The sequence below is a fragment of the Vidua chalybeata genome, chromosome 9 (genome assembly GCF_026979565.1).
Source record: "Vidua chalybeata isolate OUT-0048 chromosome 9, bVidCha1 merged haplotype, whole genome shotgun sequence".
NCBI classification, from domain to species: Eukaryota; Metazoa; Chordata; class Aves; order Passeriformes; family Viduidae; genus Vidua; species Vidua chalybeata.
This window is the reverse complement of record NC_071538.1, coordinates 14353834-14371302: the sequence shown is the minus strand read 5'-3', so window position 1 is coordinate 14371302 and position 17469 is coordinate 14353834. Positions and strand designations below refer to the sequence as shown.

The 17469-nt window shown below is 46.1% G+C and overlaps 1 protein-coding gene across 1 annotated transcript in view; it reads right to left on the bottom strand.

The window, feature by feature from the left end:
• Positions 1 to 4643: 4643 nt before the first annotated feature.
• The window catches only part of EIF2B3 (eukaryotic translation initiation factor 2B subunit gamma), a 99237-nt gene continuing 86411 nt past the window's right edge, over positions 4644 to 17469 (bottom strand). The window contains exons 10-11 of the mRNA XM_053950872.1: positions 15277 to 15380; positions 4644 to 4860 (exon numbers count right to left, since the gene is read on the bottom strand). Coding sequence (XP_053806847.1) covers positions 4808 to 4860; positions 15277 to 15380 — 157 coding nt within the window. The 3' untranslated portion in view covers positions 4644 to 4807. The remainder of the gene's footprint in view (positions 4861 to 15276; positions 15381 to 17469) is intronic.

The window sequence follows — 17469 nt, the reverse complement described above, 5'->3', positions numbered from 1 at the left end:
CAACTCTCCCAGCACCAGCAGGCGGCTGCACCCCGGCCCCAGGCGCAGGTGTTCACACTGGAGACCACAGTCCTGGGGAACAGTGCTGCCTTCCCTGCCTGGGGCAACCCGCATCCTGCCACAGGGTTAAACTCCCCAAGGAAAGGAGGGAGGAAGATAGGAAAAACAATCACAAGAATTTGTTTCATGCTGCCTGGATCCCTCCCCGCACGCAGCAGTGTTTTTGGACGGCCGATTTATAATCAGCAGTGTGGAATGTTGTAAATTAAATATTTTTAAACAACTTTGCTCTCTCTCTGGTTAAACATTTCAGAGATCGCTCTTTCTTGTCTGTCTCTTGCTGGGTGGTCCCTCCATTCGCCCGTACATCTTCCTCAAACACAATTAACCATTTAGATGTTGCACAAAGGAATAGCTTATGCATACAACACCAGTCGCTTGCTGCTCCGACGCTGGGGGAGGGAGGCAAATAAGAAGGCAGCTTCTTTTATTTTCTACTAAAAACAAAAACAAGAAAATCCCTTTTTCCTTCCCAAACTATCCCATTTTTCCTTGAATTGTAAAGGCACTGATCCAAGCTCATCAGCTGTCTTGGTCCTCAGTCCAACAATCCCTTTGCAGCCCCCCATCCCCTGAAATTCAACATTAGCATTTTAAAAGCCTAAAATATACAAGTTTATTTAGACTCAAACTCTCCCAAGCTCTTGCTTGCCATATTTATATACACACACGTATTTTAACGTATATAAAATGTCTGTCTATAGGACCTGGAAGGAAGTTCCCGTCTGCCGGCCCGTCTGGGAGGCACAGGCACGGCTGTGGACCTTGGCTCCTGGGAGATGGAGTGAAAACCGACAGGATCCAGAAATCGGCCTCCTGCCTGAGGGGGAGTGAGTCTCGGTGGGCAGGCTGCTGCAGAGGTGCTGGGGCAGAGGCTGGGGGGTGCTGGGTGAGGGAATCTCCACATCCCCAAATTAACTCTGCAGGTGGCCAGTGAGAAGGGCCCTGTGCTCTGCGCTCCTCCATGGCTCTCAGATGTGCCAGGTCGGGGCACAATGGGCAGCCTGCAAAGCCAAAGGCCCCAGCCCCAACTGCCCACTGCAATAATCAATCCTTTAAAACAGATAACCAAAGGCCACAGGAGTGGCTGTGTGTGATGGGAGGGCGGCACTGCGGTGTCCTGGGGCTGGATTACACCACACACTGTGCAACGTGCGTCTGTCACACTACTGCTGCCGGCACAGGCAGCTCCTCTGTGAGCCCCACGTGGGGCTTGATCTCACTCTGCCTTGAGCAGCCACTACTGGCCCTCACTGGGGACTTGGGCCAGTGTGAAGGCAGTAAGGCACCTCTGGAAAACAATAGTGTTCCCTAGACCTGTGGGGTTTTATTAGGAAAATTCTCGTCTCAGGACCAGCAATGTCCAAAGGGTGGCCAGGGGCATGATGAAAAGCACTCTTCCCAGGCAGTGAGAGGAAGGACAGTGAGGTGCAGAAATCAGCAAGGAAGCCAGCAGGATCATGGTTCTGCACAATCAACCATGGAGACTGAAGGCAGTAAAAGATTGTCAAGTCTTTGTGATTCCAACCCTGAGAGGTTCAGGAGTCCTATTGCTAGAGCTGCACACACAGCATCACCTGGATAGGTGACATGGGGAGACAGACCCCTGTACCTGAGACCATATGACTGCTCAGGCTCTGCTCTCTCCTTCCTGCCCACAAGCCAAAAAATTGTCCTAAAAGCAAGATTAGAGCTAGATGCAAAGTTTTTGTGTCCATTTGAACACCATGGGGGTGGGAAGCCCACTATCCCTGGTAATGGCTGCCTGCTTGTCTTCACCTCATGTGGTTCTCTTCCAGGGCTGCCAGGAAGATAGGAGCCATCTGCTTTGGTTTGACTGCAGAAGGGATCAGATGAGCTGCTGCTTCTTGAGAGATCCCAAAAGCCACCTACAAAAGCAAACACGGACTGCTGAGGGAAGTGAGCCATAGCTCTGGGTGTCTGCAACTGTCCAACAAATGCTCTTCCCAAATCTGTGTCTTAAAAATGGGCTTGACTACAAAAATACTGGCAAGCAACCTGGCTGCAGAGCTGCTGCTGGTTGGACCCAGCTCTCATGGGAGCCAGAGTGAGGGGGCAAAGCTTCAGGTGCCCCTGCCATGGTGTGCCAGTGGGGCAGGACCCAGTAGAAGAAGTGTGGCCAGGTGTGCACACACACCAACCCTGCTGCCCTGGTCACAGGAAAAGAGTTTTAGGAGCAGATGGCGAGACACCACTCAGGGAAAACCACAAGCCACCAGTCCTGCTGGCCATCACAGCAAACCGCTATGCAGATCCAGTATGTGACAAGCCACTGCAAGAACCTTTTCACAGCAACCCTGGTGTTACATCTGCCAAAGAAATGCTCAGGACAAGTCTGTCCAGAAAGAGCCCACACCTACCGAGCTGGAGAACTTTCATCTCCTTCAGAGAAATGTTGCCTATATAGGCACCACTTTGATGCCAGTAACACTATGATGGGCATGAGCTGTAATGCTCAGTTGCCTGGGTGTGACAGAGCAGCTTATTTGTGTCTGAGAGGTGCCCCATTCCTCAAAGTTGGTGAGCAGCCTGTACCAGTAACACCTTCCAGAATGTCTCTGTGACCTGGGACCAAACAGTCACATCCAAAACTACCTGAGAACAGAACTTCATGTCTGCAGTAACTTCTCCAATTTTCTCAATGACTCTAACATCACTCGGTTTGTGAAGTTGCCTGACCCAACCCATCACATGCTCACCTAATGATGACAACAGCATAGAAGCCAGGTTAGATGAGGAAGGGTTAACCTCCCAGTGCCTATCTTGGGATTCCTGAAGGCCCTATTATCCTGAACTATTTTTCATAATTACTGCCACACACGTAGACTACATCAAGAGTGAATCTTCACTTTGATAATTTGTGCTGTGAAATCTCACTTTGGGATCTACTTTTATCTCACACCAAACACCTGCAGGTCGTAAAAGGCGAAAAGGAAAAGAAAATGCCTCAAATCCCAGCCAGGTTTTCAAGTGTCAGAGAACACTAAATTAATGCTAAATTCTAACCGACACAGTAAAGAGCCCCCCACCCTCTTCTTAAATTAGCTAAACAAAAGGACTGAGACTTTAACATATAATTAAGGCACAAGGAGGTAAAGCTGTAGCTGCTAAACAAGGCAATGCAGACTTTTCAGAAGTTAAGATATATCCTAAAAACAGAGGGGGAGGCTCTGTGTTTCAGCAAAAGGACTATGAGTCAAAGTCCCTGCAAAACTCTCAATGCTTTGCCAGCCTTCTGGTAAAATGCAAAGCCAGGTAATTACACTCCACTCTGCTTCTGTTTCTACACACCCAAAATGGAGCCTCTCTCCCTTGCCGCACACAGAGACAAGAACTCTCTTTAATTAACCTCTGTAAAACCTCTGCGATCCTTGGATGAAAAAGGCTTCGTACCTTAGGAACATGTTTGCGCACATACGCGAGACAAAACCTCCAGCACAAAGCTGGAGCTGAACTGCAGTGCATTTCTCCTCTGCAGCGTGTCACAGGCAGAGCTCATCCTTACCCACAGTTTCCATTCCAATCTGGTCCTTTAGAAGAAGGATTTTGTTTATGAAACTCAGGGAATGTCTGGATTATAATCTCTCTCCTGTCAAATTAACTAGGAAATGGTAACTCTCCTTGGGGTCACAGATGCCCATGAAGCACACATTTAACATTTATCACTTCAGTTAATGAAATACCATCCCACCAGTTGCTGTAAGCACCTCTGGATGTCAAACTGCCAAGGGCAGATAAATGTCCCGTTCAATCTTACTACATTCTAATAAACAGCTTTTAGGTAGGAACTTGTGTCCAATTTATAAACATTTAAGAACAGCTTGCGTTTCAATCCCATCCAGGTGCTTTACAATCCTGGCACAGGCCCTGACCACAAGGCTGTGCGTTTCACATTAATAAGAGCGACTCATCTCAGAGACATAGGTACAGTCATCCACAGATCATCCAAGTGTGGGGAGAGACCTCTTGTCTGGGATTAGGAATAGTGGACTGACAGGAAGAACCACCAAAATAAGGCAGGGAGTATCCACTGTTTACACCTCATGCCTCCTTCATGCTCCACCAGCTCTCACACACTTGCTTTTGGGCAGAATTTCAAAGTATCAGACCAAACTCAGCCCTGATGGAAATGGGTGCCAAACTCTTTGACTGCATTACAGAGGAGAAGAGGCACAAATTAAACACTTCTGTGCTGTGGGGCAGCATCGTGAGAGACAGTGAGGAGGAGGAGGAGGAGGCTGGCGAAGCTACCGGGCTGCAAAGAGCAGCCGGCACTGCCGCTGTTCTCACTGTCCGCCTGCTGCGTTGATGAGATGCACAAGCAGCATCCCGAGCAGTTTCTCCCAGGCTCAGGGACGGGTGGTGCAGGGCTGCAGGGACGTGATTTACACCGCAGGGAGGGCGGCTAAGTCATTCTTTGGAGTGGGCACAGTCTGTGTGGTCCCCGCTCTCCCTTCTGCTGGAAAAGTACAGTGCGCTGGCCGGGCGCGCAGGAACCGATATAACCCGGCACAAACCCGTGTGCATCCCAATGAGGGGGGAGGGGCCGCCGGACACTCCGCTCTGCAAATACTCCTTTATTAAGACATAAATATAAAGCTGAACAGGAAAGGAGCAATGACAGGGTAAACCATGCCAGTACTGATCTGTACGGATGATCTTACGATGCTTGAACATCTGGTTCTGCTGCTGGCTTCCATAAAATCATCTTTAAAAGCTACTCGGGTTATATCTCCATCAGCTGTTCGGTGCCCACAATGACTTCATTAACATGTTTGGCTGAAAAGAGAGAGGGAGGAAAAGAAGAGCAATTGAGTTTTGCAGCAGAGCTTCAGACCTTGCATTTTTCAAATCTGCAACTTTAAAACAAATGAGAAAAGCAGATTCTGAGGAACTCAAATAGAGATTTGCTGAACTCCAGTGTCTTTCCGACAGTATCCCACACACATGGTGAAAGCCTAAACAACTGACTAAACATCAGGAGATTTCTCTAATGAGAGTTTTCACATGTATGTGTCACTAATAAACATGAGAGGCCCTTCGGAAGTCACAGCTGCTACTGACAGGTGTACACCTAGGTCAAGGCAAGGAACCATCAACATCCAACATGGAGATTAGACATAAAATTAAAGATCAGCAATCCATCCTGGCCCTAAAGAGCACTGTCTACCCCAAACTGCTTGGAGGCTGGGGGAGGAAAGGGCTGCTCAGCACCAGGGGGCCATCACCAAGGCAGTGTGAGATCCTCTCAGCAATCTCAGCTCAGCCCTAGCAGCTTAAAAACAAGAGGTTTTTTGTGTTTTGTTTTTTTTTTTTTTTTTTTTTTTCAATTTAAACCTGACCCTCCTGTGGAGCAAATTTGTTGGAGGGGCAATTTCTGCAAGGTCACTCCTTTGCCTGTTCCCAGGAGCTTTGCACAGCCCCAGTGGACACATTAATGTGCCAGTCCCTGGCCCAGCACTGTTAATGCACTGTACTGAAAGAGCCTTCCCTTTAAAATGCAAAAGCAGCCTGTCAGGGAAGGACTGCAAATAAAGGATCTAAAGCCAAAATAATAAAAACACGCAACTGAAAGCCCAGTGCCTAAAAAACCCAAGCATGTGGCCTCAGAGCATGACACAAAGCTGGTGTGCTCAAAGTGGGTGTCCTCAGGGTACTGTGGGGGAGGTGGTGAATCTGAACTGCTCTCCAGGAGCTGGACACCTATTCAGGTGGAGCTCAGGTGGTGTGTCCCATGCCCCTAGGCTCTTCATCTTACCTCCTGCAATTAGGAATAACAATTGCCTCTGGAGCTTGGGATAAAGTGTCAAGGCCTGTGAGGGGCTGGGGAAGCTCTGGTGTCTCCCACACCTTACACAGAAGTGGGGGTAGATAGCCAGGGATGATGGAAATGATGAGTTGTGTTTTATTCACCCACCTAAAACTCCTCCCCTCAGGGGAGTGGATCTTGCAAGACTGCTGCAAAAAAACAAATATGCCACCTTTGGCTAAAGGAAGAAATTCCTGGCAATCCCTAAAGTGGCTGGGCCAACAGGGTGCTTGTCTTGGTTTAAAATTCAAGATGCAACCTTTGTACCATGCAAACCATTGCTCCAGTAAAGGTTTGATCAAATTCTGCTCTATAAACTTCAAGGAGTTCTGCATTGTGCAAGACAATTTCTCACTACAACCTCAACCCCACAATCATGTGGATCATATGCAATCTTCTCAGCCTGAGGGACAGAACGGGTGAGCCACACTAAGGAGACCAAGGGGCTGCTTCTCACCTGCAGCATCAGATTGAGACATTTAGCTCTTTGCTCACGGTATTGATTGTAAATTGATAATTATTCCTGGAGCCTCACAGTAACATCCTGGAGCTCAATCCCCAGCACTTTGGGCAGGATGAGCATAGGTGGATGCAATGCTCAGGAAAATGAGGGGCTGACTGTACAAGTGCCAGGTGCAAGCATGATGTAGGTAGTGCCACACAACTTCTCCAGGACAGTTCTTGCCAATAGCCCCAAGTCCAGCCTTCAGCACCTCTCTCCTCCCGTCCTGGACCCCACACAGCCTTGCCAAGGTACCTCAAATCCAACCTGCAGCATTTCTTGCTATAACATTCCTCATTCCCAACAACTTTCCCAATATATCTCAACAGGCCCTGTAGCAACTCCTGTGACTCCATTCCTGAACCTCCTCCAAGCAGACTATCTATCATGTTGATTTCTATGATATGAATAAGACCCTGGCTACCATCCAGTGAGAGTAATTATACTGTGCCTCTGCAGATTAAACATGCCTTCATGTAGGCTTATAGAGAGCCATGTCAATTTATGGTTCTATATATAGGTTATCTGTAGCAATACTTTTTAATAAGGAACTTCTTGCTTCATTTCAGACAGCATCCTCCAAGGTTCTAAATGTGCAGAGCTGGGATGGGTCCTGTCACATACCTTGCTGCAGATGTGGCACAGACTATTTGTATTTTGCACTGACATGCTTGCAGCAGTCTTGTATTTTACACCTGATGAGTTCAAAATGCTTTTTGAGAATGGGTGAGTAAGAGCACTTCTGTTTTACAGATGGGGAAACTGAGGCAGCAGTGAGTTTAGGGAGCTTAAGCATTTAAAGCCGCATGGGAAATTGGAGCCTGCATTCCCTCATCTCTCATCCCTCTGCCTGTTTCATGTCCTCCTTGATCCCCGTGGCCAGATTCCCCAAGTGGGCACACATGGTATGTCACTGCTACCTCAGACTCATATGAAATCACCAAACTGATTTCTTCTTGTAAAGGCTTAAAGAAAACACATGAATCTGCCTGTCTAAAATCCGCGAGAAAGTTTTTAAGCGATAAGGGGAATGGTTTTGCTAGAAACAAAGCCCCATTCTGCACCCCAAGGGGATGTGGTAGGCAGATAAGGATTCACCCTGCTTCCCTCTTCCATTCCCAAAGCCCTTCTTGAGGAGCGAAGGGAATTCAGACTCCAGTGTGTGCCAGAGAGCTGAGTTGTGGATAGTGTTTCATTATCAGACGTGGCTGCCAGTTGCCAGTGGCTCTGGCTGGTACCAGCAAGCTCAGTTCCCGCAGAAACTCTGCCTGAAACTCTGGGGGAGGAGGGAGAAGTATCTCACATGCTTTGCTGTTCAGCTACATTTCTCCTTCCCCAGCTCCCCATTACGGATTTCTTACCAGGCTGCCTTTTATCTGACACTGGCAGGGTTACAGATGCATTCAGCCCACAGAGAAAGAAGACAGATTAGAGAAAGGACTTTGAGAAAGCCTTAAGAGTTGGACTCTTCAACCTTAAATCATGTTCAACTAGATCTTCTCAGATTGGGAGCATCTGGTGCTAAGCAAATCCAGAGCTGATCAACACATTCAACCTCCTGATTAGCACTTTGCCTCAACTTGCTGACGCAGCCCAGCCTGAAGTCTGCCTGGGTGCTTGAACCGAGTGTCCACGGAGACTTTACTGAGTGTAAATCAAAAAGCTGTCACTCGTTATGTATGCGTTTCTGCTTGGGAAGACATTTGTTTACACATACTGTACACTAGCCCCTTAAAAACATACGCACAAGGCAAGCTAGAGAGCAGAGCAGCTTTTGGTGCTTGGCTAAAAACAAATTGTAATGCAAATAAACAGAGGGGAGGAAATGACTGCGCAGCCCAGCACAAACCCCACCAGCAGGCTGGGGGCCGGGGACCCAGCGCTCCCCAGCCTTCCTGGCAGGTTCCTGCCAAGCCACTCACAGAAAGGGGATGCCGGAGCATTCCTTTAAAAGCCATGTGAAAGCATCTCCTTGTTGTTTGCTCAATTAGCCCCAGACAGATTGCTGCTGCTGCTGCTGGTGGCAACGCTGGGTTGTAAAGGAGGAGGGGAAGGAGGGGAAAGGGAGGAAAAAAAAGAGAGGAAAAAAAAGGGTTAGGGCCTAGGCCCAGGACCACCACGAAGTTTCAGCCCTCAGGGGCTCCAGAAAACGTTCAGTTTACTCACTCAATTACATACACTGTTTTATAAACCCTTTAAAATAAAATAGAAAACAGTCCCTGGCACAGAATTACTGCTCTATTATACAGCAGTGATGAAAGCCACTGCTGTGTATTTGCTCTCTTTAAAGCAAGAGATAGTTTAACTTAAAAAACTAGGTGGGGGGGAGGGGTGGCTGCAGAAACGCATGCACGAAAACACGCTGTGGGTGGTTCCCACCACATTCACCCAGGACAGAAAGGATCAGAGAGTGGGAGAGAAGAGCAACTTGTCTCTGCAGTGATGGTTGGCTCTGGAAAAGCAGCCAGGTTGGAGGGGGGAGAGGAACTAAAGGGGCTTAAGGGGATGGGAAGCAGCTGAAGCTTGACTTTGGGAGGCTGGAGGGTATTTTAAATTACATGTACAGATAAAGAAGGGAAGCAGGTGATGGGGGCTGATTTGTTTGTGTTTACAGAGCAGAGGGACTTTCCAGTCAAGGCCTGTTCTCTCCTCAGCCAAGCTTTACTTACATGATCACTGGAGACCAGGGTGACCACACTGTGGCCCCAAAGGCCAGGCGTGTCTCACAATTTCTCCCAAGTGCCAGGTCAGCCCCAATGTGCAGGCATCAGTTGAGCCCATGGGTCCCCAGCAACAATGATCCTCATGAGCTGAGTGTTCCAGCTGCTCCCAAGATTCCTTTATGCAGGGAATGAGGGATGTGCAGCTCACCCCAGGGAGTTGGTGGTAGCTTCAGGCAGATCAGTTCTGGCCCACAGCTGGGGCCTCCAGCCCACAGAACAGACAGGCAGTAGAGATCTTACTTCTGCCTTACATCCAACAACCACCACTTCTCAGTGCTGGTGGCCCCATGGTTCAGCTGAAGATTTTTCGTAGTTAAACCAGAATTAATCGCTTTGCTCTCAAATCCTTCTGTGGACTAGATGTGTCTTGAGAGTGTGAAGGTAAGAGTGATTCAGTGCCCAATGAGAGATGACTTTACTGCGGCTTGGAGCAGATAGATTGAGCGAGTGGAGGAAGAGGACAGAGATGTATGGGGAAGTGATTGGTCTTAGAAGAAAAGTTAGTAAAGGGAAAAGGAGATCCAGAGCTTGGGATGTGCCTAAGATAGCACATCCCTTAGGGAGGGGGACATGCTTGAGGTCCTCATACTGGGACAGAGTCCTAGCAAAGCGTGTGAGAAGGGGTTGGATTACATCTATCAGTGCTCCCATGGACAATCACCCCCTCACAGCAAATGCAAGCAGGGATCTCAAAACAGCAGTCAGACTGTCCATATCTTAACTTCCTGATTTGATGGCAGAGGTGCATATTTGCCTGCAGCACTGGACACAAGTCCTCTTCCTTTGTCAGCATCCATTGGGGTGTTCTTCCTGGCTCTTTCATGTGCCTGAGCTCTACCACAGCAGAAGTAGTTATTTTCTCTGCGTGGAGCATGTAAAAATATTTCCATAAGGTTATGAACTGCTGCCTTCTGGGTAGACTTCAATATCAGCATGCTGCGAATGTGGCAGCACATTCAACCCGCTCACTCAGGAAGCCTGAACTTCCCTAGCTGGGAATGACAGTATGCACAAGTGTGGCAGTCCTCAGCAGCAGAAGGGAGGACAAAGCATTGCTGGATGGATATTCTAAGGAAGTTTTGTGCCACTGGTAAGGCCAGAACTCATAAACCATTTTTATACAACTTGGAAAGGAGGCTTATTAGGATTAGTTAGCAGTATAGTCATTGCATAGTCACTGCAACAAAAATGTCAACTATTTAAGAGATGCCTGTTTTAATTGCCAACAATATCTTTGTCATGGGCATTCAGTAGTTAAACTACTTTAGGGGAGAAATCTTACTGATCTCTCAGTTTTGCTATAAATTCACACCATTCCTACATCACCTCCAGCTCATTTTGCACCCCTGTGCACAATATACATGTGTGCACTGTTTAGTCTGTGTCTGTTCTTCATGAGCTTTCCTAACTCCCATCTGCACAGCAGCATGCCTTCTGATCCTAACCCTGTGTCGTGCTAAGTGTTTTCAGTTCCTGAAGACTGCACCAGGAGGTACTCAGCATCTTGCAAGAGCAGATGCTCGCCCTTACTTGAAGGCAGTGAGAGCATCAGAAAGTCTCTCAGTTCCTTTCTGTCCCTATCCTGTTAAATCTTGGCTCATGTGAAGCCTCCTCACAAGCAGGGAACCATTCACATGTGGAGGTACCTGCCTTAGAGGATGACATTAGAGAAAAATGTGCTCTTTGGCCCTCATTAAAATAAAACAATCTTATTCTGTTTCATTGAGAAGTCCTGGGACTCCAAGCTTGGAACAGGACTTGGAAAATGATTGGAAATGGGAGCCAGTCCTTACTGGATATGTGCCTTTTTCTCTTCTTGTGAGAAACCACACAGTTTTGGCTATGTGATAAGCGTTTGAAAAAAACCTGAAGTTTGCATATGTTCTCAGGAGGACAGTTAAAAGCTCGAGAGACTGCAGCGAGCACTCTTGACCATGGAAGTGCAGGAGGAAGGCAGGGCTTCCTCCAAGCTGTATGGACCAGTGGAGCACTTGGCACAGAACCACCCCCCTCCTATGCCCAGTATGAGCCTGCCTGGGCATGAGAGAAAGGGATGCAATCCAACTGAAAGCAGTTAGGGAATGAATGCTAGATGAAAAAGGGAGCATGGGACTGTTAGGCAAGGGGACTGGAAACAGCAGCTATGGTCAGACCAGAGGAGGTGTCAGGCAGGTGTCTGGGAATAACCAAGTAAGAGAGAAAAACAAAAGTCTCTATGGGAGAAAGATTAGGAGAAAAACCAAAGAGAAGGCTAGGATTGGGATGAACCTGGTGCTGGGACAGAGCCATAGTGGAGAGCTGTGAAGCAGGAGTCAGGATCAGGTAGGACATAGATCTAGTTGGAGCCCCATGTCTGATACTGGAAATAAATATGCAAATAAAACATCCCAGCCCCAGTGACAAGAGAGATGAAAGCAAGGGATAAGGTAGTGAATTTTACACCAGTTTTGCTAGTTTTATGCTTTGGGTGAATGTTTACTGTTTCTGTTCCTGGTGTTGCTTTGAAGAAAGGTTAGGCCACTTTACCTTGAAGAAGGGTTAGGCTGCTTTACCACATATGCTGGTTCCTGGCTAACCGATACCAGATGTACAACGCTCTCCCTGCTGAATCTGGCCGAGAGACTCCTTTGGGAGCTGTACTTAGTGACTCCAGGCTCATCTGACTCCTCGACTGGCCCATCACCAGCACTCCCTCTCTCTAGTGCTACTGCACTGAGCGCATGCTGCTTTTGAGCTCCTCTTTAAAACCAGGTTTATCAAAAAGGCTGCAGTGTAATCTTAGTAACTGTCTTCAAAACAGTGATTGAATGCTCTGTACAATGATTCAGTTCTTTCAGAATGCTGTCTGCCATTTCCTATTCCTCTAAGAATTACTGCCTTTTTCTTAGGTACCAACATGTTTTTCAAACTGCTACCTGGTGAGGTAGCTTTCACAAAGCCCATCTGTTAATTCTCTGCTAGCAAATTCCTTTAAGTAACAAAGAGGAAGGAAAGTGGATGCTTCCAAGGCATGGTAATAAAAGCAGTAGGAGAATAGCAGGGCTCTCAGGAGGCATGGCTTGCAAATCCAGAACTTCAATAAAACACCATACCTTCAACAGAGACATTTAAAAATACTCTCTCTGGCCAGTGCTGTGACAGGGTGGAAGTCAATGCAGGACTGGGATGACACTGTTGACAGTTACCTGCACTCCTGTGTCTCCAATTTTGTTTTTAGTTTGAAAGTACCAGGTTGCCTCTGATCTACCCCTGTAACCACTGATGAAGTATTCCCTCTATTTAGGTGTCAAAAGATTTGCCAAGCCCATTATTAAGTGATGAGGTCTCCCACCATGTCCCCAGGGAGATTATCCCACAGCCTACCAGACCACATCGTTAGGAAAATGCTCCAGATAGCCAACCTAAATTGTGTTTAATTCAATCCCATTACTCCCAGCTGTACCATTTGGACCACCCTAAATATACCCATATTATTCTGCAGAAGGAAAAGGATGAGAGCTGGTTTGAGTTACGTTTGCCTATCATTTGTGGTAGCTGTTCTCCTGCCATCCTCCTTGCATGGGACTGTAATTCATTTTATGAAAGGAGGTCAGTGCACCTCTGTCTCAAAGAGCTCTTGAACCCCAAGCTGCCTGGGCAGTGTGGCCAGGACTCATATGGTAGAGCAGGGAGCTTACAGCCAGTTCTGCAGCAAAGTCAGCTGTGGGATCTGCTTGGGGCTGTGTAGGATGATTCAGGGATATTTCTACCTTACATTAATCCTGGCTGATGTTCTGGAATAAGGGACTGCTATATTTTTATTTTTTTAATGTTTCTGGGAAGGTGTATGGAGTTTTGCTGAGGAGGTTTCTACTCCCAGAAAGTGGAATGTGCAACTCCCAGACTAGGGTCAGCAGCCAGCAGCTACTGCTTATGTCTGCTGAAGGGTGATCAGCTTGCAAGAAAAGGTGGCTCCTACCCAAGAGAACTACGTTTTTTCTTAACCCAGCCATGGAAGCTCAAGTTTGAAGAAGGAAAAGTTACTAAACAAAAAAAAAAAAAAAAAAACAAAACAAAAAAAAAAAACAAAACAAAAAAAAAAGGCAAAGTCTTGATGAAGGGTGCAATATGGAAACATACTTACAGGGCCACACCAAAAGCTTGGCACAAGATACAGGAAGTCTTGGGCAGGGGAAAGAAAGTCATGACATGCTTTCACAGAGAAAAAGAGAAGACCCAGTCTACTATGGGATCAGTCAAGGTCAGAAGAGACATGCTGGGCTGGAAAGACTCCATGGTGCAGGAAATAAGTCATGAACTTCACAGACAGATCCCAGACCACCAAGGCAAACCTGACCCCCAGACCAAAGAAATTCTAGAATGGTAAGGAAACTGAGGCAGGAAAATGAACTGAGGCTTTACTATTTTTTCTTGCTCAGCATAATGGTGTATTTATAATCTACCTGAATATGTCTCTGCTAATGTCAATCATACATTTCTAAACAGTTTAACTAGAGGGCCCCCAGCCTCCAGTTAACCCAAGAAGTGGGTTTAAACTTTGGGGAGGGGAGCAGCAGATTCTCAAGAATAGGCAAATGATCCATGGGTACAGCTCTGTTACTCTCCCTGCAAATACACCTACAGACCCTGAAAAATATTCAGACAAGGATGACAAAGACAATAAAGAAGAAAGACCAGTTTTCATACTACAGTCAACCAGATTAGGCTCTGCACCCTGGAAGATACTTCTGAAGCGGTTGTGATCAAGGTCAAAGGGTAATATTTCTGTTTGGTATCATCTGCTAAAGAAATCAAATATATTCCTGTTTCCTAAAATATTAGCTAAATCTACACCCTATGTCCTCATAGCTCACACTGCAGGTTAACAACCAAACATGCCCCATAAATCCTGGTGATCCATGCAGATGTGTAGATGCAGCACTCAGGGACATGGTTTAGTGGTAGACTTGGCAGCGTTAGATTTGTGGTAAGACTTGATGATATGAAAAGGACTTTTCCAACCTAAATGATTCTGTGACAGGGGGCAATGAACCCCACAAAGGACACTGATTCAGACTGGTGTGATGGGCAAAGCTATGAGTAGACACAGCCACACAAAGACCAAGACCACAGTGAAATCACTGTGTTACCTACAGTATCAGAGACTTGAAACTGCAAGATCAATACCTTGCTTTCATGAGTCCCTTGTACTTTCAGTTTCAATTTAAGGAAAATTTGTCATATGTGAAGCTGACAACAGGTTATGCTATATTACATTAAGTTCAAACCCTGCTCCGTATCAAGACACTTAGAATTGGGAATCCACTCACAAAGACAGAGCAAGCAAATAAATCCTGATCTGACTAAACAACTTCACATGGAGCCTGCAAAGGAACTCACTTTTGTCCTCAGTCCACACACTGGAGCAGGGATCTGCCAAACCCCAACCATAAATATTCATTAAAAAGCCTCTGCTTGGGATGCAGTCACTGAAACAGCCATTTCCTGCCCATTATCTCTTAGGGCAGGAAATCAACAGTTCCACTCATGCGGTTACCACCGAGCCCTCACCACGAGCACTCCCACTGGATGGCTGAAGTTTGTATAAATGAGGGCCACGTAGCTGTATCCTTTCTGAAGCCCCAAAATAGTACTTCATGGCAGTAAAGCAGATGCAAACGTAGCTGCCCTTGTACTTCATATTGAGCACAGCAACTCCTAATATGATGTTCCACTTGAGCTTTTACTTGGAGCAAAGTGAATGGGAGCATACTGGCACTGTGGGTTGGGAGCATCTACAGAGAAGGATGTTTGTGTGATCAATAGATTTGCCTGCTTTTCCCCTGTCACTGACAAAGATTACTAGTCAAAATAATGGCTTCTTCTGCTGAGGACAACCTCAGGCTGATCTAATTGTGGTCTCTGGGAAAAGACTGTCTCAGCACCCAATCTTGTTCTTTATAAGAACAACAGAGCTTTGCTGCCAACTTCAGAGGAGCAAACCACTGAACTTATGCCAAGAAGCTGTACTTTCCATGAAAAAAAATCCTGATATTAGAGGACACCCCACTGTAGAACTGCCACAGTTTACTATCACTTCACGAAGAAGCGGGAATAAAATCTCAAGGAAAAAGTTCTGAAAATTATGACACATGCACAGTAAATACAACTTTAGTACTTACCTTTGGTTTCCAGCCTCTGATCACTTCCAATCAAACAGTCCTTGATGTCTGCACCCTTCTCTATCACAGCATTATGACAAATAACACTGCCCTGAAGACAACACCTACAACATAAACACAAGCAAAGCAAAAAATAATTTAAATGACAGATATAAAATAAAGGTATCCACTGGAATATCTAATGACTCTGTGACATGATCCTGTAAGTAGGTTCAGTTCAGCTCCTTTCTCAAAAACTCCATTCTTCTCTTGATCTTTACACCCAGTTGCTGGAAAAACTAAAATGCCAGGTGTCAGATTGGGTTTGGAAAAAAGAGTTTGCCGTTTTACCTCCTGTTAGAACAGCTTTGCTCTATATTTCCTCAACAGAAAAAATACTTAACTGAATAAATAAAGACGTGGGACCTGGATCAAGTCTTGTATTTTCCACAGACAGCCTAGGTAACTGCAGGGGTGGCTTCTCTACTCAGCTCCCCAGCTAAAAACAGGAGCAGCAGCACAGTCTTTCTCTGCAAATTTTGCTGAGCAGTTTTATGCATTCCAACTTGCTAGGCACTAAGAAAAGGTGGAGAGAAGGGGCAGATCAATAGCTCAGCTGGTTGGCTTTGTTCATATTACATTCAAGCACCCAAACATGATTATTCTGCAGTACTAAACCAATGAAACCCACACTAGACCTACGCTACCTGCCTTGAGTATCTTCACGTTCGTGTTGCCTTTGAAACCACTAAGTCTGAAATACTACACAGGGTGGAACTTCAGCAAAAGCCACCTTACTCCAAAATGTATTTGAATCTGTGACAACCAGCTTTCAAATCTGCCAATCCCACCGTCCAGAGAGGAAAGGAGTTCAGAGTCCAACTGCTGGGTTTGTAACTTCTCTGCTGAGAGATTCTGAGTTACTGCATTTCTCTGAACCCCTTCTTCCAATAAGCTGGAACTTGTCAATCTTAACTACTATCTGTGATGTGTCTGGAAATGCTATTCCCTCAGCATGATGTGTTGTGTTAAATAGCATTAAATGTAATTTCTTTCAAACCTACAGAGAAGAAAATAGCTGTGAATCAAATGATTTCTTTCCTTATTTTCACATGTGCAAAGGTAGATAGGAGTCATTGAAGGACAGAAAACATAGCTAAGATGTATCTAAAAATACTAACACTCATCAAAACCAGCTGACTGGGAAGAGGGTATAAGTGAGATCTATAACCCTAGAGAGATGCAGGTAATCTGCTCCCCCTAGATAACTCAATATTAATCCTACTGTGAACCATAGCATCTCATATCTGCTTCCCAGTATTTCTGTCAATATTCATTACAATAACTGTGAATATTATCAGTCCAACAACTGATCTCTGTCAAAACCAGAAGTTCTTTGCTTCAATGGCCTTCTGTGCACAGTGAGTTGCACAGTTTAATGACCTGCAGCCATTCCCCACCTTGTTCATGGGCACCACCACTACTCTCTGCACTAGTGAAGCATGGCTGCAGTGCATCTTCAAGCTGGCTTGTGGACAGAACTGTTAGCCTGGAGTCTGAATTAACAAAGGAGTTTTGGTATCAGGTCAAAGCCCTGAGCCTCAATTCTGTATTGAATGGAGCACTAGTCAGGTGAGGTACTCAGAAGAGTGAAACATCGATCCTCACTCCAGACCGCTGATCCCCAAATTAATTAATAGTATTTTCCTGCTCACACAACACTATTATCTAGAACAAAGAATTTACCATTAAACATATTACAATTCTGTTGCTTGTGTGAGTCAGAGCAGAAACCATCTGCCCCACAAAACCACCATTAATTCTGCAGGAGTAAAAGCAATAAAACTGGACCTCAGTTGCAGTGGTTCACAGTTACAACCCCCTGTGAATAGACTGTCCCCTCTGAACAATTATTCTTTTAACTCACTTAAACTCCCCCTCTGCTGACCTATAAGGAGGCAATATGAGCAATTATTCTACAAGCAACCAGCTCAGGTTGCTTTGGCATGGTTTTTACTAACATGTTAATAAGATAAAAAGTGGCAAAGATACACAGCAGACCCCTGCCTGTCTTTGCTCTCACACTGTCACGATCTGCTTCCTTTCCAATAGCCTCGTGTGCCCGCACAGGGGCTCAGGCCATCGTCCTGTGCAACAGCAGCTGCTGAGAGCAAGAGCAATTGGCATTTATGCTGGGCTAGGGAAGGGATCACT